The sequence below is a fragment of the Numenius arquata genome, chromosome 12, assembly GCF_964106895.1.
Source record: "Numenius arquata chromosome 12, bNumArq3.hap1.1, whole genome shotgun sequence".
NCBI classification, from domain to species: Eukaryota; Metazoa; Chordata; class Aves; order Charadriiformes; family Scolopacidae; genus Numenius; species Numenius arquata.
Genome location: NC_133587.1, coordinates 14,322,695 through 14,346,939, shown reverse-complemented (window position 1 = coordinate 14,346,939; position 24,245 = coordinate 14,322,695). Strand labels below are relative to the sequence as shown.

The following is a 24,245-nucleotide window of genomic DNA, read 5'->3' as shown; positions in this document are numbered from 1 at the left end:
TTTGCTTCATTCTTTCAGAACTTCAGTTCCGAAAGTTTTCTGCGGATCGGCACAAGTGATCACCCCTCAGAATCTGGGACAGGGAGGGGAAGACCTACTAGGACAGAAATGAGAATGGAGGTGGATCCAGCCCCAAACAGAGACACATGTGTGGGATTAACAAATACGGTATTAGGGACAAGGTTTTAACATCGATTAAGGGCTTTTTGGCCCTTTCTGAGAGTATTTGGATGCTGAATTCTTCTCTGTGGTACTGGAACCCCGGATCACAGCCCATGCACGTCATCGCTGCCTGCGGTATCTTCCACATCGGCTGGAGCCGGAGAGTTGGATTCTGTCCCTGGCATTTTGCTGCATGTTCTTTGCACTTTACCCAGCAATCAATCAGGTTCCTCCCACTGCTCGTGGGGTTGCGTGTTCCTCCCGCACCTGAGATGGGGTGGTGGTAGAGCTCCTCTCGCTCTCTCTGGGCTGGGTCTTACAGGGAGAAATGGAAATTTGTGACTTCAGAGGAGCTGACCCATTACTTGCAGTCCAAACCATGAGAAACCATGTTGACTTTATGGTTTCGTCCTGCCATTTCTTGTGCGAAAGGCCTCCTCAGAAGGAGCTCTGTGTCACACTCTGTGATTGATTACTCTTACTCAGAAGTCAGAAAGCAGAGAAAAGCTAAAAACTGGAGTTTTATGTCGCAGTTTGGTTCATGCTTCTTCAGTCACCCCTTGTAGCAAGAAAACCTAATACTTCAAGAGCCTTGAAGTTCATAGTTATGTACAAATTTGGGTATTTCATCTGGAAAAGAGCCCTACGTATCTGGGATGCTTAGAAGAAGGGCGAGGATCTATAGCAGCTGCCATTGCCAGGCTGAATTTTCATGTGCTTATATTGCTTTTCTGGCCTTCCTGTGTGCTGTCTCACTAGCAGAGAAAAGGGTTAAACTTTCAGTCAAAAACTGGAGTATATTTGCATATAATTGTCTAATCAGGAATTGAATGGCCCTTTGAAACTGTATGCTGAGGTATAGCCCAGAAGGATGTCTTGGCTGAAACAATAAGAAGCAAGATTTCCTGGTCGTTAACTATTAACGTGGCACATTTGAGCAGGCTGGAGGGAAACAATACAATTGAACCACAGAAAGGTTCGGGGAGTGACTTACGCAGAATAATATTACATTGAGATGCAGTCTTGCTGGCCTGAGGATTCGGGGTTTTTTTTATTTTTGTTGAGTTTTTTAATTTATTTTTATTTGGAGGTCATATAAAAATATTGTATATATTATAATATCCTGCTGGCTGTAATTACTGTTGTCTGCCTTGCCTTTCTGTATGAGGGTGAGTCCCTGTTTTGGGGTTGGTGCAGGTACCTCTGAAGTATTGTTAAGGAAGGGGGTTAAATTTTGGTCTGCGTTAACTGGATGGTGGATTTTAATGAAGAGCTCCTACTTTATGGCATCTGCTGGCAGTGACATGGGAGTGTTCAGTCTTCAAAACGTCTTTTGTGGATTCTAAGCAGAATGTTGTCAAGTGCTGTTACTTTGTGGGTTTTTTTTCAGGTGTAAAATATAGTGGTGAATATTAAGAATTTTTTTCATGTATATTTTGGGGAGAAGAGGAAAATTGGAGAAAGCTTGCACAAATGCAGTAGCAAATGGTTTTTGTGTGTGTGTAGTTGTAGCCTGCTTCCCAGAGGATAATGCCAGTGTTTTTCTCCTACTGATTTAGCTGTCGGTCTCTATTTATAACCAGCCCAAGACTACCGAGGAAATTTTAACTGTATCTTTAATACATTCTTCTGGAGTCTGTTTGTAAATCTTAGTGGTTTGGGTCACTGCTATCACCAGTGGCAGCTTCAGGGACTTGCCTGAGGAAACACTCATTATTAGCTGAATGTGATGAACCATGAAGCCTTTCCACCTTCAGTGTTCTCTCTACTTTAGACGAGTGTAATTTTTGATAGTGTCAAGGGCATCCATTTCCTCCTTCAGTGACCTGTCAATTGAAGTTCTACTAACGGAATTATTTAGAGACTTAATGTGTTCCCATTTAAAAATATATGATCAATATAAATATATGGCATGAGATAAGGTACTTGAAATGCTAACATCTGCTTTAAGTCCTGTCCTGCTTAAATACCTTGACCATCAGTAAAATTCTGCAGCTGCCATATAAATTACTGCATAGAAAAAGGTACTGTATTTTGTAATGATACTCTGTACAATAAACTATTTTTCTGTTATATTTTGATACTGGTATTTTGGGTTTCGTGGTTGTGAAGCATCAGACACATGGGAATGATATTCTTCCTTTGTTGCAGATCACAGAGGCCTTGTTAAAGGAAAGAGATAAACAAGCAAAATGGAATGGGATTCCCTTACTGTTGCAAAAGCTGTACGAACACAGTCACCCAAACAGCGACTTCTCCCAGTGCCAAAGTATCTTAAAGGTACTGTCTGCACCACTCTTCCTGAAAGCTAGGTGTTAATTTTGTTGTGGCTTTCTTTAAAGTCTACTGTGATCATATTCTAACTAATTTTTGAAACTGTTTGCATGATAATATCTGTGAATTGACCGGTAGGTAAGAGCTGGGAATTCATGTAATTGATTAGTCAGTAGATCACACAGATAGTCGGAGACAAGTGTGTTTATAATGATGAACAGTTTTCTTTTTGAACCATTTTTTTTTTTTTTTTTATTACTGTATACAGGAAATTTCTCCACTTCTTTCAATGGAAGCCATGGCATTTGTTACAGAAGACAGAAAAGCTGCTCAAGAGTCCACTTTCCCAAATACATACACATTTGACTTATTTGGAGGAGTCGATGTAAGTGTGTGTTTTCTCAATGAAACCAAAAGATTTCTGCACGAAAGTAATACCACTGAGAAATCTGTAAGGGAGGTTTTGGGGACCTTTTGAGCTTCTAAATGCAAGTTACAGAATGACCTTACCAATTTGATGTTAAGCATTAGAATTGGGCCTGTTTCTGTTAAAAAGTTGAAAGGGAGTATTTTCCAAGGTATGACCTCATCAAAAGTGAGGTGCTTTTTCTTCTATGATATAGAAGACCTGACTGTTTCTTCAGGTGGTGTTTTTAACTTAAAAAAGGTGAAATGAAAACAGTTTCAAATGATTCCTAGTTGTGAGATTAAATACTGCAGTTGATACTGGAGCACTGAGAATTTTACTGACCACTGAAGGGTACGAGGTGGTTTTTAAGCGCACAAGGGCACTCTTTTAGCTGTGATGTCTGTGTTTATTGCTGGCATCCAGCACGAACTACTTCATCTGTGGAAAAGTTTTTAAACAGAACTTGCAAGGTTTCTGTAGACAATTTATCTTTTCGTTTATTTGTTTTAATTCTCCATTATACAAATACCCAAGTTTGCTCAATTTCATGGTGACAGACTCTGGGATCTCAGCTCTCATTAGAAATGTATGATTTGTATTTTCCAGTGAATTAATGGACACTTTCTTCCTTTTTTTATTATTATTTTTTTTAATTTGGTCTAACTAAGCAGTGTCTTTGCTACATCTCTCTTGTTACACTTAGCATGCCTTTACTTGGGTGAAACTTGTATTTAGGTTATGTTGCTTTGAAATTAACACTGGTTTAGTTGCTGGTATCCTGTTAACTGAGGACAAAAGTCTTCAGCTACCCAAGCAATATAGAACATTGTATGAAGATATTCTGAATTTCCCTTGTTTTTAAAGGGAAGTAGTGATACTTCCTGTAGAAGTGATTTTAACATAAGAGTACACAGAAAAATGGCTTTACGTTTCATATTTGAATAAGTGTGTGTTGGGGTTTTGTTGGCTGCTTGGTTGGGTTTGTTTTTTCTTGAGCTGGGGTAAATATCAGATGCGCTGTAATTACCTGGTACTACGGCCAGAGATTTGCCTCATACAAGGGGGTTTAGTCTGGTTAAAGGCAGTGGTAGAAGCCAGTGTGATGGATTTTTGAAAATCCTACTCTAGGACTTGAAAGGAAAGTAGTCTAATCTGCTGGTTCTGTGTGTGCCATGTGCTGATTCTGTAGCACAGTATTTTGAACTGTGAAGCATGGGTGAATTTGAAGGACGCTAAATTTGCAGTGTATTCTGTACACTATAGTGTGTGGTAGTATATTCCTTAAATTTTGTTTGGGTTGTGACAGCCTTTACGTCGAGGATGAACAAAAGCACAGTTGTGTCTCCTCCCCGTATATGAATACATGTAAAACATTACTTGAGCGTACAAACACATGAACTGATACATGAGTCTCATGGACTTTGGACCTGAATGCAACCCCATTCTAAGAAAAAAGACCTTATAGCTCCCTTTCTGCTCCTTCTGCCTCTGGTGAGGCACCCTCTTACCTGTTCTCTTCCTGCCATTGGGCTCATGCTCTTCTTGCTGCAAACTGTTGCAGTGTCAGTAGGGTGGCTGAAGAAAGCCCTCTCCAAGCAGTGTCTCACACCACTGCAGTCCAGTCCCTGGAGTGTATGTGAGGAACATACAGATTCTGCAAGAAAAAGACAGTAAATACATGATGGGTTGTAGTATTGACCAGGAAAAATAAATACTAGCTGAACAGGTCCACTGTGCAGCAAGGCAAGGGTGAGCATGAGTGCAGCCACCCTTAAAAGACAGGTTTGTTGCGGCAGATGTTCTTTCCCAAGAGAAGCACAGGTGGCCTCCGTCCCAAGTGCGCTGGGATATCTTCGGATGCTTATCTCAGATACCAAGCCTTGAGGTGTGCATTCTGCCTCTAAAACATTAATATGAGCACTACGCTATTGCGGCGCTCATTTTTCACTGATGCTACAGCTACTATTACAGATATTGCTGGAAAATGGATATTCCTCTTTAAAATGGCCTACTTATTTATTTGTCGGTGCTTAAAATGTGGGCAGTGCCTCTGGTGCTTTCAGATGTTTTCCTCTGTCTCTGGGTAGGTAGGTCATTAAAAGAAGGGTGAAGTTAAGTTGGGACAAATAGAGCAAATTGTAAAATGTAAGTATGTTGTCAGTTGGCATGATTTGACTGGGTGATGCCTAAATTGCCCTTAACAATTTTAAACTGAATTTTAAAACTAGAAGCTTTTTGCAATGCTTCTTGCAGAAGTCATCAGTTCCTCTTATTTTTAAATAAACTGTGGTTGTTTGGGGTTTTTTTTAATGTTTTAAAATAAACGAGTGGTATAGGCTAGAGTAACTACAGACCAGTTCTACCAGTCAGAACCGTAGTCCTTGTCTTGGAAAGCTGATTGTTACATTCCTTAAATAGAAATGAGACACCACTTCACGTATCTTTAAATGTAAGTATACATATAAGATGCATGTACACAAGCAGTGGCTTGCTCTTTATTGGTGAGATTAAAATCTGGAGTGACTAAATTCTGTTATGTCTGGACCTGAAACGTATTCTGAAGCCCAGCGAGATTTAGGGAGAGCTTTTGCAAAGTTTGCATCTCTTTGCAGATTAGTGCTAAAGAGTCATTATTTTGGGAGATGTGTGATAGCCATCCTTGATGTTGTCTGGATGCGTGTGAAGTTACATTCTTTGCAGACTCAAATTATTTGAAACTTGCCAGTGGGAGATAGTTATATTTACCCTGAAGAAATAACAGCAGTTGTGTAAAACAACTTTTTTGTCAAATGTAATTTTGGTACCAGAGGGCTTTTGATTGTGGAGCTTCCATTATTCACCTCTGTGACTTCAGCAGAGACAGGACTAAGTTTGGACTTGTCGCTGACAAATTAATTGGTTATTTGTATCCCAGTGATTATTCCCTTAATTCTTTGTCTTGTTGTTACAGCTTTTAGTAGAAATTCTCATGAGACCAACTCTTATTACACAGAAAAAGAAGCAGAAAAGTAAGTAATTAGGTGTTTAATCTTTTTTTATTCTTGCCTTGTGTCCTTATTCAGACAGAAATTATTCTATTCTTCTGTTACTCTCTTTCCATACCAGCAATTTCCTGTTCCTAAATGAATCCCTGGCTTCTCTGCTGCCTGCAGTACTGAGCCATGGTGGGATTTAGGACAGTCACCTGTTGCAAAGCCCAGCTCAGGAGCATTCATGCGCTCAGCATAACGTACTTCTCTCAGTGCAGTAAATCTGCAATCACTGGAAACTTTTATTGTTACTGTGGCTATAGCTATGGTTCGCAATTATTAATAATAAGCATAAAACATTGTTTATGTAATAGGAGTTAGAGAGATTGTGAGATAACGAAGAGTATGCTGTTTTCCTGACCTAGTCGCAGTGACTACTCATTTTGAAGTCGCTATAAGGAGAATTTGCCAGCGCAAATTTCCTGCTGGAGCAGCTTTGTTTTAATGTTTTCATTTCTCCTGCCTGTGATTCTGCTGCTTCCCTGAACCCTTCTGAGGAACGGAAATGTCATGGTCATGCCCGTCAGCCAGGGGACTTCAAAGGTGAAGGAACTTGAACTTGAGCTAGAGGCAGCTGTTGTATGTCTGTACTGAAAACATGTTTTAAATATTAAAATGCTGGAGTAAATCAGATGGAAAGCTTTGCTATGAATTCCTGATGCTGCCTGGAGAAAACTGCATGAACTTTCCCTTTTTTTTTTCCCCCGTGCTTAATAATTGGAACTAAGACACGTCTCAGCAGTTTCTCACATGGACAAATGTTTTTCCTAAAAATACTGTTTATACCCCCATCATTTTCTTTTGTGTGTGACTAAGAAGTGCATTAGACCACAAGCACATCCCTGTCTGTGGTCCAAGGCTGTGCTGACAGTACTTTTGGGAGAAATCGTGTGAACAGGTCAGATGCAGAGCGTTTCTTTGTCTTGTTTCTATCCCTCAAGGCATTTGCACATGTGATCTGATCGAACAGCCTGAAATTCTCTCTTGCTTTGTAGCTATTCATGTCACTGCTGTGGAAGTTAGTGTTCCTTGGCAATGTAGAGCTAGTGAATATCTGTTTTCTCCTTTGCAGTAAGCGATGACCTTATCAAGGACTGTTTAAGCATACTGTACAACACCTGTATATGTGTAAGTACAACTGCTCTGGAATTGTGTTCTGTTGGTTGAGTTTTACACATGCCACTCAATAAGACAACATACAGACTCTTTTAAACATATTCTAAACTTGCTCTGAAACTTCATTGAAAGTCCTTCAGTTAAACATTGGACCGTCCTGGTTTTTTTTGTGTTACTCAAATAATTTCTGTGTTCTTAGCCACATTGTCAAGTTTAAATCCTCTTGTTTGGATCTTTCTGTATCTGTGTTTCCATAGTAAAGCAGTGTCAGCCTTTGTTGCAGTCAAATTTAAAATTTGACACTGGAATTGGATGCCTTCTAACCCAAGCTACAGCTGGTCTTGTTCAGTCAGGGTGCTGAAAAAGGGCTTTAAGTTTGATCCTCCAGCTCCTTCGTGTGCTGAGTATGATTGTTGATGTTCTGTTGATGCTGGGTTAAAGGCATGCAGGAAACATCCTCGGCATTGTTAACTTAATCACACTTTTTATTATGTCATAACCTTGGGATCGCTCTTTAACAAAAATTTTAAAAAAGACAATTACTAGCCTGGAGGATTTCCAAAGACATCAGCCTGATCCTAAGAGTTTGAGTCAGAGAGTCATAGAATTGTCTAGGTTCGAAGGGACCTTTAAGATCATTTAGTCCAACCATCAACCTAACTCTGATAAAAACTATCACTAAACCATGTCACTAAGCACTCTGTCAACCCATCTTTTAAATCCCTCCAGGGATGGTGCCTCCACCACTTCCCTGGGCAGCCCATTCCAAGGCTTAATAATCCTTTCAGTGTAAACATTTTTCCTAATATCCATCCTAAACCTCCCCTGGCGCAACTTGAGGCTGTTTCCTCTTGTCCCTTCGCCTGTTCCTTGGGAGAAGATACCGACCCCCCTGGCTACACCCTCCTTTCAGGGAGTTGTAGAGAGCGAGAAGGTCTCCCCCCAGCCTCCTTTTCTCCAGGCTGAACACCCCCAGCTCCCTCAGCCACTCCTCACAAGACTTGTGCTCCAGACCCCTCACCAGCTCCGTTGCCCTTCTCTGGACCCGCTCCAGCCCCTCAATGTCTTTTTTGTGGTGAGAGGCCCAAAACTGGACACAGCACCTGAGGTGGGGCCTCACCAGTGCCCAGGGCAGGGACACTCACCTTCCAAGTCCTACTCACCACGCTGTTCTAGTCTTAATAGATCATGTTCTCATCACTAAGTATCTGTGTACACACGGGAGGAGGAAGAGAGGAAATGCTTTTTTCTTGACATACATTGTTTTTTGGTTTAGCGATAGGTAATGCAGCTTTTGCAAACTGTGAATAGCCAAATATGCTAAGAAACAAGTTTGCAATTTACAGACCAGCTGCTGTTTGAATTCACTTCAATATTGCTGCTCTCTAAGTGTTCAGGATCACAGAAATGTTTGTGCAATATTAACTGGTCTTATGCTTATATGTAAATATTCAGGAAGTATCTGAGCAAGTCTGGTTCTGTGAGCACCCGTAGTATGTCGGTCATAAACAATAGACAGCTTTTTTGTAGTTTTAAGTTGTGTTTAATTCCAGCAAAGACTGGCCGTGCTCTCAGCAGAGATCAGAGGATGAGCACTGGCCTTAATGAACCTGGTGATGAACCTGAGTTCTTGCTTTAGGGTTCACCACTGAGTTAATTAAGGTGAATGCTTGATTCTGGTTGCTCAGACTCTGCCCAGCTGAGAGCAGTGCTGGCAGTTTAGGAGGAATCTACTACATTTACATACCATGAAATGGAGCTGGTTACAGGTTGTAGGGAAACGCAGAGACAAGGCTCTGACGTATTTCCAGGCCTGCAGTGTTTACTTTTGATTCGGGCAAGTAAACAACTGCCTGGAGATGAAATCTCTCATCCTGGAGGCTTGTAGTTCTTGCAGGCGTCGTATTAACTTCAGACAGGGACTGGAGCTGGTTTTGGTCACTATAAACCCAGTGTTTCCTGGTTTCAGGAACAGTGATTCAGTAACACACGGTCTGTAAAACTCTCCCACATGTGCCTCTAACACCTGACTGCTCGAGGTGGGCTCTGACCATGGGTCTGTGTGTGCTTCTTTGCTGCTTTCTAGACGGAAGGAGTCACAAGGCGATTGGCAGAAAGAAATGACTTTGTGTTGTTCCTGTTTACGCTGATGACAAACAAAAAGACATTCCTACAAACTGCGACGCTCATTGAAGATATCCTGGGAGTTAAAAAGGTTGGTTACTGGTTTCTTCATTTTATTTGTATGTATTTTCAGGCCAGTAGAGGGAGGACAGCGGTTTCTTTGAGGAGTTGCTGAAGATGATCTTCTAAGCAAGCATTCTCACCTCATGTAGCTTACTTGAAACCCAACTGTTTAGGGTGATCATTAACTTCAATCACATTTCATACAGAAGCCAAATTACACGTGTGGTATCGCACTTGTGATGCTTTTGCCCGGCTTGCAGAGGATGATGGGGCGGAGTACCTCGCTGTGGTTAAAGTACAAGCAGTATTTCAAATAAAGAAAATGAGCCTCATAAATTAATTTTTCATCCTTGCCTTGTCATTACACTTCAGATATTTTAGCAGTCTTCCAACATCTGGAAGGCTTCCTGTGCCCCTCTTACCTTGGGGTTTGTCACCTCTCTGAGGAGTTGAGGCTGAGGGGAACAGGGCACTTAGATCTTCTGCACAAAATAGGTTTTTGAACTTGCTCGTCAGCATCATTACAGCTCCGTGCCCGGGTGGGATGCAAATAAATGATTAGAGGTATAACCCTGGGAAAACCCTGAATAAAACGTGTCTATATAGATTTTGTGGACAGGGTCAGGATTCTGTAACTTCTTACGGTTTTTTCAGAGTAAAGTTGAGGATTGTGTACTTCCTGAGATAGGAAACAAGCTTAGTTTATCTGAACATATATGTTGGGATTTGGGGTTTTTTTTCTGGAAACTGTTTTCAACATATTTTTAATGTCTTTTGATGGAAAAAGACTGACTCCTAGATTTTTTTCCTTCAGTTTTTCTCTGTGAGCTTCAAAGAGAATACAGAGATAAGTGGAAAAACGAACTGAAGCTTTGTAATACTTATATGCAATTTGTCTGTTAAATTTGATTTTTATTTTTTTTTTCCAAAATAAAAGCCCCCAAAATTTGACTTAAATACTTAGTCCTTAAAAGATGGAGATCTATACTTCTGGAGTTGATAAACATAAGTGACACCAGTTGTAAATCACAACAAGGTTTTTTTTAAATCACACAAGGATTTTTTCAGGCTTTTCACCTTTCACTGCCTGTTTGCTTCTCTTTTACTAACATGGAAATAACATACAGCTCTCACCAGGGAGGAGGTGTAGCTGTGTCTATGTTCCCTTATTGAATATCATTTGCAGTTTACTCAGTTGACGTTCCCTCCTCCAGGAAATGATACAACTGGATGATATTCCCAATCTGGCGAGCCTTGTGTCCAGTTTTGACCAGCAGCAGCTCGCCAACTTCTGCAGGATCCTGGCTGTCACGATTTCGGAACTCGACACAGGGAGCGATGACAAGCACACGCTTCTTGCCAAAAATGCCCAGCAGAAAAAAAACTTGGGTCCTTCTCGAGCTGAAATTAATCAAGGTAATTGTTACGGTGTGAACAAACGCAGAGGAATCTCAACATCGTGTAATGTTTTCCTCTTCTCAATGTCACATCTGTAGTGTATGTTTCTAGAGGATACTCTAAGCATTCTGTGTTTTATAGAGCATTTTTCTCCATTTACTTTCCTCAGTTTCCTGTAAACAACCTTTTCTGTTAATGAAACTTACTTTGTAGCTTTCAGTTTCATGTGGTGTTGGTAATTAGGTGCATCAATTTCTGTTATTTCAGCAGCCCTCTCTGATGAACTGAGTGACTTAAAATAACTGGGTTTGTTTTCTATCCCTCAGTCACTTCCACTGCCTTCCCTTTAGCAGCTCTCAGTAATTCCGTGTCCTAAAAAATATGAATTCCTGAACTAAAACCACATGCAGCATAGTTGCTGTAGAGGAGTTCTTTCTCTTGATTTTATCTGACATTGTCCTGGGCAGGATGTCTGTCTTTATCAACAAGGAAAGTGTGTTTAATATTAATGATGTTGACCATCCTTGGAAACCTGTGGGTCTGAGCTCAGCTTTAACTTTGGGCACGGTGCAGGTTTCCTTGTTTTGCTGAGAACTTCTCAGATGCAGAAGTCTTGTCTAGAAGGATGACCATGAATTTAAGTTGTTTAGATTAAAGTACTCTCAAATGTAGAATCTGTTGTTTTCAGCTATTACTCTGTTGAGAAGCTTTTGTGCTTCTGAAGCAGATGTTTGCATCGGCCAATGCCAGACAATTTTGAGAATTGCAAAAAGGGGGGTTTGTAGCTGGTTTTCCCTCTTCTAACATTTTGTGTTAGCCATGAACAGCAAAGCTCTGTTTGTAACCACTGCCACCTCTACAGCACCCAGTGAGAGATGGGTGGTGTAACCCAGTGGGCAGGAGCTGAGGAACTTTAAAAGGAGATGTATTGCCTTCTGCCCCGGGATCGCCAGAGCTTGTAAAGAGCAGTGGACAAGGATGTGTAGGTGTGGGTACAAAGTTTAATTTAGTTTAGTTGAACTGAATAAGCTTGGATCCCGCAGAGCTGAAGTTAGCCAAGCAAATGTTTAACTGATCATTTTTTGTTTGTACATTAGAGACTACATCTAAGGCTGTAAAGCATATTCCATTCTAAAAATTTTGTCAAAAATTTTTTTGAGCTTATTCTTTCAGAGATGATACCAGAGGGCAGAATCTACCAACGCTTTTGCGTAGTCTTCATGGCCAAATTCTTTGTCCTTTTGTACTTGAATCTGTAAGTGTGTAACAAAGTGAAGACTTAGCCATTTATCTATATTAAACAGATCCTGTGATTAAGTTATTCTCTGAAAGCTGTAGGACAAAATGCTGCTGCTGTCACCTCCCCAAGCCACCCAAACATTTTGCAAACCAGTGACTTCTCTCCTTGAACTGCTGTTTCTAAGGGTGGAGTTCCACAACAATTAAAACCTTCTAACTTGGGGCTGCTGTCATGTGTTCTCTATCTGGTTTGCTCCATGATGAACTAATTCAGGAAACTAGTACTTAAAAAGCTAACAGCTTTCCGCCCAGCTACTGAAGTGAGCTGGTTCGGTTTGCTATGAGACAAACACCGCGGGAGGTAAAATTAAGGAAGTGGCGTCGCAGAGAGGAAGAGGGTGGTGGAACTGCCCCTTTCAGGAGCTGCTGCTTTATTTCTGCCAGCTTAATTTTCAGCCAGATCAGTTCCTTGATACTGACTCACTGTGGACTGGAAAACAGCAGTGCCAGCAAAAGGGAATTGGCCAGAAACAAGTAGTTAGGGTAGAACTAATTTTTTTCTAGTGTAAGCCCAATACAAACCTGTTTAACACTGATTGAACTATGCCTAGGATATGTACACTGTCTTCCAGTCCTTAGTGGGAGAGTGCACTGACTTCTTCCATCTTTGGATCTTTTTAATCAGATGGAATTTGTTTCTATGTACTCTTCTGTGTTACTAATGTAGATGTTTCAGTACCTTGTGGTGTAGAGGATTTCATGACTGTTGTGTTTGGTGATCTTAAATCATAATAAAATTATTTTTCTTTTCCAGCTACACTTTTGAATATTCCAGGCTTCATTGAGCGATTGTGCAAACTGGCGACACGGAAGGTGTCTGAAACAACGGGTACTTCCAGCTTCCTCCAGGAGCTGGAGGAGTGGTACACCTGGCTGGACAATGCACTGGTACTTGATGCGCTGATGAGAGTGGCAAACGAAGAAGCAGAGCAGAGCAGTACAGGTACCTGGCTTGTGTTCCTCTAACCACCGTGAGCTCATGCATAGTTTAACCTTTTTCAGTCTTTGCCATGTTGCTTTTCCTTGAATCAGTATTAATTCCCCTTTTCTTGAATGAAAGACTGATATATCCGTGTTTAGGTCTGACTCCCATTTTGTTCTCATGTAGCACTGATTTCTTTCACACACTGTAGTTAGCTAAAGGGAATGCCCAAAGGCAAACTGTGCCCTTTGCACACCTAGATAACTCTGTAATGCTGTGCATCCTCATAGCTGCTCTCCCCTGGAGTGACAAAAATACACCCATCTGAGGTAAGTGACTTGACCAGTATTTTGCTCTAAACTTAGGCTGATGGCTTTAGGTCCAATGTACCAAGCAAGCAGTCCTTTCTTTAAAAAGGAAAAGTAGTTCCAGCAAAATTAAGTAAGTTAATTGGAAAAAAAAAATTGCTCTAGGTGAGTGTATGGGAGTGTTAATACAACTTTAGGAAAATACTTTGAAGCAAAAACCTGGTTTGTTTCTTTACCCTTCAATATTACAAGAATGCAGCATATGTCTTTGTGTAACTCAAAAACACTCAGTAATGGAATGAGTATTATCCCAAAAACGGTGATATCTAAATCTTTGCTTTGGTGCTTGTTGGGAAAACTTGCTTCCTTGTCCAGCTTCATTAGCTTTGTAGCAACTAATAATTAAGATTTCTGAAAATACAGGAAAAGTGAAGTATGTGAGTGCTCCAACAGCATCTTGCACATACCTTTATACACACCAAGTTGGTGGAAACTGGAGAACGCTTGGTATTTTGAAACAGAACTCAGAAGGCGATTTTGCTGCTGCCTGGTCACAGCTCTTGACCCACAACATCAGTTACAAGTAAACCTAGATGTGCTTTCCCAGACTACCGCTCCATCTCCAGTGCCGCGTGGCTTTGGGACTTCAAAGGCACCACATCTGACTCAGATGGTTCCCTTTCTTTGTGTTTGCCTCGTTACTGCTTCTTCACATGGGTTCAAAGGTGTTCACGCTGTCCTGTGGCAGGACAGTTCATCACTCAGCTCTTTACACAACACACAACTAACTCCTTTGTGACCTGCAACCTATGAGTGTCACTAGGTCTTTATTTACTTTCCCTGTCACTCATGATTTCTGTCATGTTTTCCACTTGCAATCATAGAATCCTAGAATGGTTAGGACCATTTATCTCCTCCAAAGTTCCAGCTGTTTGGTTTTCTTCTGTAGCGTTTCATTTAAATTGGTTATTTGTTGTATGTCACTATTTTTAGTTGGGAGGAGGATTCAAGCAGAGATGCGCTGGTCTTATATCTGCAGTGTTTCGGTGTAAAAGTAATAACTGTAACAAACCCTTTCCTGTTGAAGCTGCCTCGGGCTCACTTATTTGCCGTCTTCTTCAGAGTCTTCGGATGAAAGTGGCTTGGCCAACACCTCGACACGAACCCAGCTTCCCCAGTCCATGAAGATCATGCACGAGATCATGTATAAGCTGGAGGTGCTGTATGTTCTCTGCGTGCTGCTCATGGGGAGACAGAGGAATCAGGTGAGTGCTTGTAGGCGGTCACGCAGGCAGAAGTTGATGTCTCTTTAAACCTCAGTGCTCGTTAATTAGGTCATGGACGGAGAAATGTGAAGGGCAAAGCTCAAGGCATAAAGCTGGGCAAATCCCATCATTGCAGCGATCCACAAACAAATGGGCAAGTGTTTCATTGTCCAGCACCAGAATGAGCCCTTGGGCAGTGCTTGTCACAAGTTCTGACCCCTGTGGGGATGGTGGTCAGTCTCTGCAGAGCTGCTGCTCCAGTGGGATGCAGGAACATCCCTCCTGGGTGAGACATCCTGTCTCTGTGTGCTAGGAAGCATCTGGATGTCCCTGGATGCCAAAGCCAGGCCTTCTTCCCCTTCCTGGTGTGCTGGTGACTTGCATGGATGGAGCCCCTTCAGGCCTCCCCTTTCTTTGGCTCCTTTCACTTCTGGAAATCCTCTGGGTTGATTTGTGAATGGGTGATTCTTGCAGTAGGTTCCCATGTCTTGGCTGAGTGAGCGTGGTGTTAAACCCCCAGCTGGGAGGATGCACTTCAGTGCTGTCTGCACTAGGCGCTGCCTAGAAATCCCACTCATCTCTTCCTTTTGCATTTCTTGCTTTCAAAATTAAAAATAATTTGTTCCATGCCTCACATAGGGTTATGGAAAACCAATTGCTGCAGCTTGGCCGTAGTTTGATTTTAAATGGGTCAAAAGCATATTGTCAAGGGAAAAGAAAAGCAATAGGTTGGTGCAGTTTTGAGAGGTTTCCACCATTGGCAGAGCAGCCTGGAATCGCAGGGGCATTTGTATGCCTTAGAGAGTGGAAGGATCAGATTGTTTGAGTTCTTGGAGAGCTGATGCATTAGGCAAGAGTAGCTGTGTTGGGGGGGGGCTGTTGCTTCAGCATGTTCATCTTGAGTATTTTGTGCGTTGCTGGTAACCTCCCGCAGTATAGGAGTCACAAATACTTGCCACAGGCCGTCTCTTAAGGCTCTTAGTCTGAATTTAAAATACAATTGCATGTGTAGTACAGTCCTGAACATAACTAACCTGTTCACTCTGAACCTACAAATGCATACTCAGCATGAAAAGAAATAGATTCTGTACAATAGTAACCAGAAGAAGCTAGCAATTCTTGCAGAAACCACTGCCATAAGAAATTCATAATTCTGTTGTCATTCCTTCTAGAAGTGCTGTTTCTATTAGGCATGAAATAACAACAAAAAAAGCCCAAGACATAACTGGAACTACCAGAACATGGATCTGTTAGGAGGACTTTTTTCCATTGTATCAAGTCAGATAATTCTTCCCTGCCCAATTTCACCACAAGAATGCAGTTTTATAGATACTGCAGAAACGACTTGAGGCTTGCACTCATCCTGCTGCCCTCAGATCAGGGAGCTGAAGGCGCTTGGTTCCTTCCTCCCTGGGTCAGTTCTTCTAGTGTGTTACTCTCAAATGTGACAAGGTCAAAAGTATCTTGCTGAAATCGCTAGCTTTGAAACTTGCTTTTTTTTTTTTAATTTCCTGGAAAAACAAGTGTTTGTTCTTCCTCTGCTACTTCTGCTCCTGTGCAAATAAGGAAACTGTCTAAGGGTAAAGCTGCGATGCAGTTCCCTTCTCCAGGATTCAGGACTGGATTCTTGAAAGAAATGAGTTATTTAATTCCCAAACACTTTGTTGTCCAGAACCAGCTTGTTTTGTAAAATCCACTGCCTTTGAAGTACATTCCTTAAATCTACGTAAAGTTTTCAAAGACTTGTGTGGCAGACGTGATTCCATTCCCCTTCTTGAGAGGGGGCCAGATAAAGAACGAAAGCTGAGCCTGAGCCGTTCTACCCGGAAAGCTCCAGTAAGCAGGAAACGGCAGTGTCTGTAGCAGAACTCTCACTGAGAAGCATTTCAGCTGCTTGATGGTATCTCTTTTTCTATGAGGGAGTAAAAGCCCAGGATCTGTGATATCTGTCTTCCAGTCTGAGCAGCCAAAGGTCTTACTGGTTTTATATTGGAATAATTTTGCATAGAATTTCTAAAGGGCATCACAAACCTGCTTCAGTCCAGTATGATAATTGGCATAATGGTCTGGCGTTTGCTTGAAGCATGATGCAGCTTCCTAATAAACTAATAAATAGTAAACTGGTGCTGAATGCTTACTCTAATTCTTTGGTTTAAACTGGACTGCTGGCTAACTTGCAAAAATTGCCAACTGTGCTAGCAGTGACTTGGCTCCTACCTGCTGCCACCTTGGGGACGATCACACCCTTGGGGATAAGTGGCGGTTCACTGCAGATCTCTGCCTTTGCTTCCTTCTCATTACAGTCACACCCTAAACTGCTCTCCTCCTATGTTTTTCTAGGCTGTCTCGCACATCTGTGTTGTGGTGAAAGGCAATCGGGTGATTTACTTGCTCCTGCTGTGGGGAACCAAACTGCACACAGCAGAAGCTCGTAATAGTTTCAGTAGTGAGAAAGGGATAAAGCAATTCATGTGAAGCTGGGCAGCAACAGGAAAAAATCAAAGGAGTTTTTAGGATGAATATAGAGCAGGGGGTGTCTTGGCACCCCAGGCTGAGTAGTTGCAATGAGTTTGGGGTCTGGAAGGGAGCGTGATCCAAAGGCAACGACTGTGACTCAGGAGCTTTGTCATGTCTGTCAAGTGAGAACTGAGAGTTAAGCAAACTAAACACATTTGAAATGAGGGATGAGTCATTTGGAATAAGCAGATTATGCTTGGTGTGGAAAGGAGCAGATTCATGAGTTAAAGCAATGAGCATGGAGAACTCCTCCTTTAGCGAGGGGCCGGGGCTCTCGCAGCAGCTCACACGCTTGGTTTCAGCCTGTTGTGTGTGTTGCACGTTGGCCACTCAGGAACTACAGGGAGGGCTTTGTTCAGCCAGATTCCTCAGAGCTTTTTTTGTTGGAGGCTTCTGACTAGATGAAAGAGTCCGAGAGCATTGTAAAGTGAGGAAGCACTGAAGGAGTTAGTTCTGCAATCTCTCGGGGTGAAGTGGGATGGAGCTGTGTGCTTCCTTGGGTGTAATATTCAGAGATGCCCCAGCAGTGGGAATGTAGTTTCCATATAGATGGGAAAGTTGGTGGCTACAGCCCAGAGGAGTACAACAGGCCGTCAGCTATGCTGCAAAACAAGAAGAAGAATTAAAACCTGTAAAATAGCATCGGCTTCAAATTTTTTTGTTTCATTCGGGTACTGGAAGAAATAGAACAAAACGGAATGATCTGTTTGAAATACTGCGAGTTATAATTCTGCATCTCAGGAATGGCCTAGGTTATTGGTTAGTTGACTTGATTTTAAGGAACATTACTGCTTTGGGCACTTAATTTTTATAGCACGTTGGGCTTTCCCAGTCATGCGTGGCTTTCATTCGCGCTGCATCTCAAGTGATGCTGCTTGTCATGGGCCTGCAGCTGATGAGAGTCCGTCCTACTTTGTACTTCCTTGTCTTCCAAATTCCTCACATCAGAAGTATCAAAACTTGGACTGAAGGTACCTAACAGCTGTTCACACCAAAATTAGTAGCTTTTTTACAAGTAACACTATAGCCTGTTTCAAACACGTCATGATGTACCACATCCTAGCTTGGTGGGCAGACTGATAAATAAACCTCAGTAATTTGACATCATCTTCTCCTCTGAGTATTCTCTAAAGAAGTTCAACTTCCTCTTCACCTGAAAGAGCAGCACTTGAACTGCAGTGTGGTTGTGTTACTGCTGGAATCTCCTTTGCTGAGAACTTCTGCCCTGGTCTCTTGAACAAAAGCGATATCGATAGTTTATTTGACTTCTGAGGACTAACTCAGCTTGAGCTGTGTGAAGTAGAAAGGCAAAGGGTGCTCAGTGGGTGACTGGCAGCAGGATATCCGCAGCTTAGTTTTGTGATACATAGAAGTTAGGTATTAGAAATATTTTCAGTGTGATGTAGGTGATCATCCAATGTCCAAAGCTGCTTCCAGAGGCACAGTGGTTAACTGAAAGCTAACAACTTTCTCCCAAAAATCTCGTGTTTCCTATCCAGGTCCACCAAATGGAAGCTACTCTAATGATACCCCGTGGTTAGTGTGTGTGTAAACACAAACACGTGCTGTTAGATAAGAGTTTACTCTTTCTGTTGTCAGAGGATGATATAATTGTGCCCATCTGTTTACCAGACTACATGTCGTGGTTTCAGCCGAATTAACCAAAACCAGAATGGCAGATGGCCCTCTCCCTCTCCGCCCCCCGCCCAAAAAAGAAGAGAGGAAGAGATAAAGAGATTTAGAAGTTTTAGATGGAACTAACATTATATCCATATTTGAGGCTGCGGCAGATGACCATGTACTTTTCTTTGTTTTCCAGGTTCATAAAATGATAGCAGAGTTCAAACTGATTCCTGGCCTCAATAACTTGTTTGACAAACTGATCTGGAGAAAGCATTCAGCGTCAGTCCTGGTTCTGCATGGACACAATCAAAATTGTGATTGTAGCCCAGTGAGTAACTTTTTAAATTCTGAGTTGGATTTTTATCTTCTATAATTCTGAGGAGTGGTTTGGAGTAACTGGGTGCGTGTACAACAAATGAGTTGAGATGTGGTGGCATTTGGGGTTTTGTGAATTATTATTTTCACTTAAGTCTTTGCCTCGTGCTGGCAATTCAGAGGGCAATTTAGCCTCTCCCCTCTCTGAGAACTGGGAAAGGGGGTAAATTCTGGGGTCCCTGGAGGCCAAAGGTAGAAGACGACCAAAACTTAAGGAAATGAGAGCTACTGGGTCTAGCAAGGAGAGGCATAGAACAAAAAATAGATTGCTGTCAGGTTTTTTTGGGGGGAGTGGGTTTTTTGTTGGGGTTTTTTGGGTGGTTTTGGTTGTTTTTGTTACTTTTCTGCAAACCTGGATGTTCTAAATAAGTCAATAGTGATGAGCTCTTTTGCCCTTTGCAGTGAGAGGAAAATATTAACCGTTACATGCATAGGCTTGGAGGCGGTCTCCAGTTCTGTTCTATTTTGGGGAGCCTGCAAAGTGCAGCCTTCTCCATTTATGCAAGTCACTGGCTCTGCTGTCCAAGGGCTTTGTTTTGGATGGGTTTTTCAGTTCAGCTGTTTTGTCTCCGCTTGGTCACTAATGATACCCAAAAATACTAAAGCAAATTTTTTGACCTTTCTTCTCTCTTTTTAGGACATTACTTTAAAGATACAGTTCTTGCGGCTTCTCCAGAGCTTTAGTGATCACCATGAGTGAGTATGAAAAGCTGTGGGAGCTTGTGGCTCGTGGTATTGTTTGCCTGGTGGCCGTTCCAGCGGGTGTCCCAGGCACGGTGCAGGCTCTGTGTGAATGGAACATTGTGCTGTCCTTAAACTCGATTCAGATGTTCACGTGCCTTTCAGCTCCTGCAGTGAAAAAGCTATGGATGTGCTCTCCAGTGGGCATGTCTGTCTTAGGATGTCTGTTGATGATTAAAAATAGCCCATTTTGCTTCACGTTGAAACGAACTGAAGCATTTATGTGATGAGTCAACACTTTCTGGCTGAAGAAATAAGGAGGTAGCTTTCATGATGCCGTTCATCTGTCAACTCCCTGAGCGTGTACCCTGCAGGGACCTGCTTAGGTGTAAGTCAGAGTGGAACAAGCATCAAAGAAAGGCTGTTGGAAGATCAGGGTGAAAGACAGCGTACCTCTGGATGGGTTAATTGATACTCTTTTGCCTTTTTACAAAGGCTGAGAGGACGTGATTGCTGTCTAAATGCCAGCAATGGAGAAGACCTGATTAAACTGGATGGGGAAACGATTTTCTGTCAGCTAGCCATTGGCAACCTAGGTTGGAAATGGGAAGAAAGCTTCTGTTTGCCTTCAGAAGAAATACTTACAAAGCTTGAGTCTGCTGGAGTAGTTGAGGGGTGATGCAGATTTATTTATTTATTAATTCTTTTACTCAAGAATCACACCTCCTCTGCTGGTACAGACGTGCTTGTTGCTCTATTCTGACTTGCAGAATCACACCTTGCATTCTGTCAAATGTCCTGTTGCTCTAATTCAGCCCTGCAAGATGCTTTTCTGTCCTTTGCAAATATCTGCACTTGAGGCATATTCCACTAAATATGTATATGCCTTTGCTTGGTGCCTTGCTGGTCTTATCTACAGCCGGGGTTATATTTTTGTGTAGGTTTTATCTTCTACTGTTAGATACACATATTGAAAATATCAGCCTTTTTGATTGGGAAGGATTAGCTTTAAGAATGGGGAGCTGCTGGACGTATTGTAAAGCTGAGGGAAAGGCTGACCTATTGTAAATCCTCCATGAAAGACACTGCCCAGAAATCACTCCAGGTTTTCCAATAAAGTCTCTTTAGATGATACTTAAGTAGTTTACTGCAAAGATCTCAGGCTTCTTTAAACAGAAAACAGCTTTCAGCTGTAGCGTTTGACCAAGTGGAATGTGTGGAATCTGGTTAGGGCTTTTAAACAAATAGTTCCATGAACTTTCTATGAAATCACAGATAAGCTGAGTTAGCCGAGGACAGGGTGAGAGCAAGTATTTATGTACTAATATTAACTTTGGTAAAACTGCGTATAAACCAAACTTGCAGAGCTGTTTATTGCATGGAGAGAGGCTGTGTTTTCATTACAGAAACCTGTTGATCCAGATCAAAAGTGGCTTCTCCCAACAGCCTCAGTGGCACTAATCGGGGTTATAGTGTTTGAAGCAAGACGGCGTGCCCATCACCTTTCTTCTCTAAAAATTTATCCTCTGTGTAGTTGCTGTGTTTTGATGACTGGGTTGTCCTTGCACCCCTCCCCACAGCATGCCACGTTCCCACAGGTTTCCTGTAAATAAATCCTTGCTGTCTGGTTCTGAGCACTCTGAAGCAGGAGGACTCTAAGGGAGCGCACTGACATTGGGCAGGGAGTCTGTCAGAGAGAACCTCTGGACTGCAGTTGTACTTTGTCAGACTTGTTCTGTATTTAGTTTATTTTATAGATAAATTTGTGCAAAGCTCAGTACTCGAATAAAGCATTTAATGCAAATTCTGTGGTTTAATCACAGAATATTTTTGGTTGGATGGGACCTTTGAGATCATAGAGTCCAACCAACAAAAAAAAAAACCACCACACCCACCAAAAATAAAAAAAAAAAACCAAACCCAAAATATCCCAGAACACCAAACACCAAAACCAAACCAAAACAAACACCCACAACCACACACCACCCCACCCACAAACAGACACAAACCAACAGTCTCGGGCACTAGAACATGCCCTGAAGTGCCATGTCTACATGTTTCTTGAACACCTCCAGGGATGGTGACTCCACCACCTCCCTGGGCAGGCTCTTCCAGTGCCTGACCACTCTCTCAGTAAAACAGATTTATTTTGTACATTTCATGAATGTTTTAAGTATTTCCAGACTAAACAATTTGCTCAGAGTAATAAAACACCAGGATGATTGAGTACTTTTTGCTTTCTAATTGAGGCTTATTACTAATAAGGAACATAGTCACTATATGGCAGAGAAAGACTGTAGGAAGCTCTGAAAAGGTTTGCTTTAAAGTCTGCTGAAATTCAGCAAAGTGTTGCTGAGATTTTCAATAATGAGTGTCGTCTGGAAGGAAATACTCGAAAAACAAACCATAAGATCCTGAACAGGTCAGCAAAGAGCCAGTGTCTCAAAGCGAGTCCGTGTTGAAACTTGAATTTGGCGAATTCTGGAGGAGGTTTATAAACCAGCAGGTTTGGCCCAGTTTGGGAGTTGCTGTGGTGGAGCGGAGTGTGAAGGGCTGTAAAGAGCTGGAGAGGTGAAAGCTGGTTGCCTGGTCCTAGTAGCTTTACTCTTCATGAAGTTGCATGTTCACCTGCCTCTTGAATTCATCTTTTTCTCTCCTACTCCCCAATTGTCTTGCTTTAGGAACAAGTATCTCCTTTTGAACAGCCAAGAGCTGAATGAGCTGAGTGCGATCTCCCATAAAGCCAACATCCCTGAAGTCGATGCAGTTGTCAACACGGACAGGTGAGTGTTTAAATTCAGCAGTTTCTAGCATTTTTCAAGCACTTATAGTGGAGGTTTGATGTTACTTGTTTTATTTTTGGTCCCTCTGTCCACCTCAGTTTAATTTCAGTGACATGTTTCAGTAGGGACTGTCCAGGTTAGTATGATGGTCATGGCCATTAGCAAATCTAAAGTGGGTCTGTACTCAGAGTAAGGCACTTTAAAAACAAAAGCAACCAAAAATGGTTTTTTTTTGTTCACAACCCAGACTTCATTACGATGTGCTGGGTCTACCTGTTTGTCTGGCTGTTCTCACTACAGTCATTGCACACCTGGAGAGTAAACTGGGATCCCTCTAATAATTGCTGCTACTAATAAATCTTGGTTTTGAGATTCAGGAGCAGCTTGCGCACACATATTGTCCATTTGCATCTGCATAAACATATCTAAGCGTGTTTGCTCAGGGTCTTTATTTTAAGAGCAGCTAATAACTAGAATAAGCTAAATTAGATTAACATGGGAAACCACTTAAAGAATCTCTAGTGTTATATTTGAGTATCTGTTATATTTACTATTTTGATTTAATAAGCTCTTTAATACACAGTTCTGATGTACAAAACTTCCAAGGTGAAACACTGTTTGTGGAATTGAGTTCTCGGAATGCTCCTGGTGTATCAGCAGGGACTTCACCTGCACAGAGCAGATTTACCTTGCTTCAAAGGGGAATTCTCCAAGAGGATTTCTAAATTATAATTATTATCATAATACTGTGCCTAATTTGGAAGAAATGGTGTCTGTGTTGCGTGGATCCTTTCCTTCTAAGCACAGGCACCTTCCTGGCTTTGTTCAAAAAGGTATTTAGGGGCAAAAATTCCCCGTTAGGAGCACAGTGAAAGGAAGCGGATCAAGACATTAGCCACCAGTGTGCCCAGGTGGCCAAGAAGGCCAACTGCAACCTGGCCTGTATCAGGAATAGCGTGGTGAGTAGGACTTGGGAAGTGATCGTCCCCCTGTACTGGGCACTAGTGAGGCTCCACCTCGAGTGCTGTGTCCAGTTTTGGACCCCTCACCACAAAAAAGACATTGAGGTGCTGGAGCGGGTCCAGAGAAGGGCAACAGAGCTGGTGAGGGGTCTGGAGCACAAGTCTTGTGAGGAGCGGCTGAGGGAGCTGGGGGTGTTCAGCCTGGAGAAAAGGAGGCTGAGGGGAGACCTTCTCGCTCTCTACAACTCCCTGAAAGGAGGGTGTAGCCAGGGGGGGTTGGTCTCTTCTCCCAAGTCACAGGGGATGGGACAAGAGGAAATGGCCTCAAGCTGCGCCAGGGGAGGTTCAGGTTGGATATTAGGAAAAATGTTTACACTGAAAGGATTATTAAGCCTTGGAATGGGCTGCCCAGGGAAGTGGTGGAGGCACCATCCCTGGAGGGATTTAAAAGCCGGGTTAACAGAGTGCTTAGTGCCATGGTTTAGTGATGGTTTTTATCACAGAGTTAGGTTGATGGTTGGACTAGATGATCTTAGAGGTCCCTTCGAACCTAGACAATTCTATGATTCTAAGGGTGTACACAGCTTTTTCCAACCTGCAAAGTTTCCCATCTCTCTCGAGTGTCAGCGGAACAATCTGTCATGCTATGAGAAAACTGCTTCCCACGGGGGCGTTGTCAGTGGCTACTGAGTGCCCAGCAAAGGTCTGTATAGCCAGGCAGGCAGCATTGCTCACTTTCTGGCCTAAAACTGGTTTCTTTTCCACCCTTAACATTTTGGTTCCGTGTCGCTTTTCTTGATATGCGAGGAACTCAAGGCCTTGCTTCTGCAGGTAGATACTCTGCTGAAGGTGCTATTTAATACAAGTAGTATCGCAGTTCTACAGCCTCTCTGCTTTGACTAGTACGTGCAGAAGGTAGCTACCTCACGTACCAT

At 42.3% G+C, this 24,245-nt stretch overlaps 1 protein-coding gene across 1 annotated transcript in view; it reads left to right on the top strand.

Moving 5' to 3' along the window:
• TRPC4AP (transient receptor potential cation channel subfamily C member 4 associated protein) overlaps nt 1–24,245 on the top strand; it is a 40,332-nt gene that overhangs the window by 7,107 nt on the left and 8,980 nt on the right. The window contains exons 2-12 of the mRNA XM_074157597.1: nt 2,314–2,442; nt 2,705–2,821; nt 5,796–5,853; nt 6,947–7,002; nt 9,077–9,205; nt 10,392–10,593; nt 12,629–12,817; nt 14,227–14,369; nt 18,706–18,837; nt 19,522–19,580; nt 22,247–22,348. Of these exons, the coding sequence (XP_074013698.1) occupies nt 2,314–2,442; nt 2,705–2,821; nt 5,796–5,853; nt 6,947–7,002; nt 9,077–9,205; nt 10,392–10,593; nt 12,629–12,817; nt 14,227–14,369; nt 18,706–18,837; nt 19,522–19,580; nt 22,247–22,348 (1,316 nt within the window). The remainder of the gene's footprint in view (nt 1–2,313; nt 2,443–2,704; nt 2,822–5,795; nt 5,854–6,946; nt 7,003–9,076; nt 9,206–10,391; nt 10,594–12,628; nt 12,818–14,226; nt 14,370–18,705; nt 18,838–19,521; nt 19,581–22,246; nt 22,349–24,245) is intronic.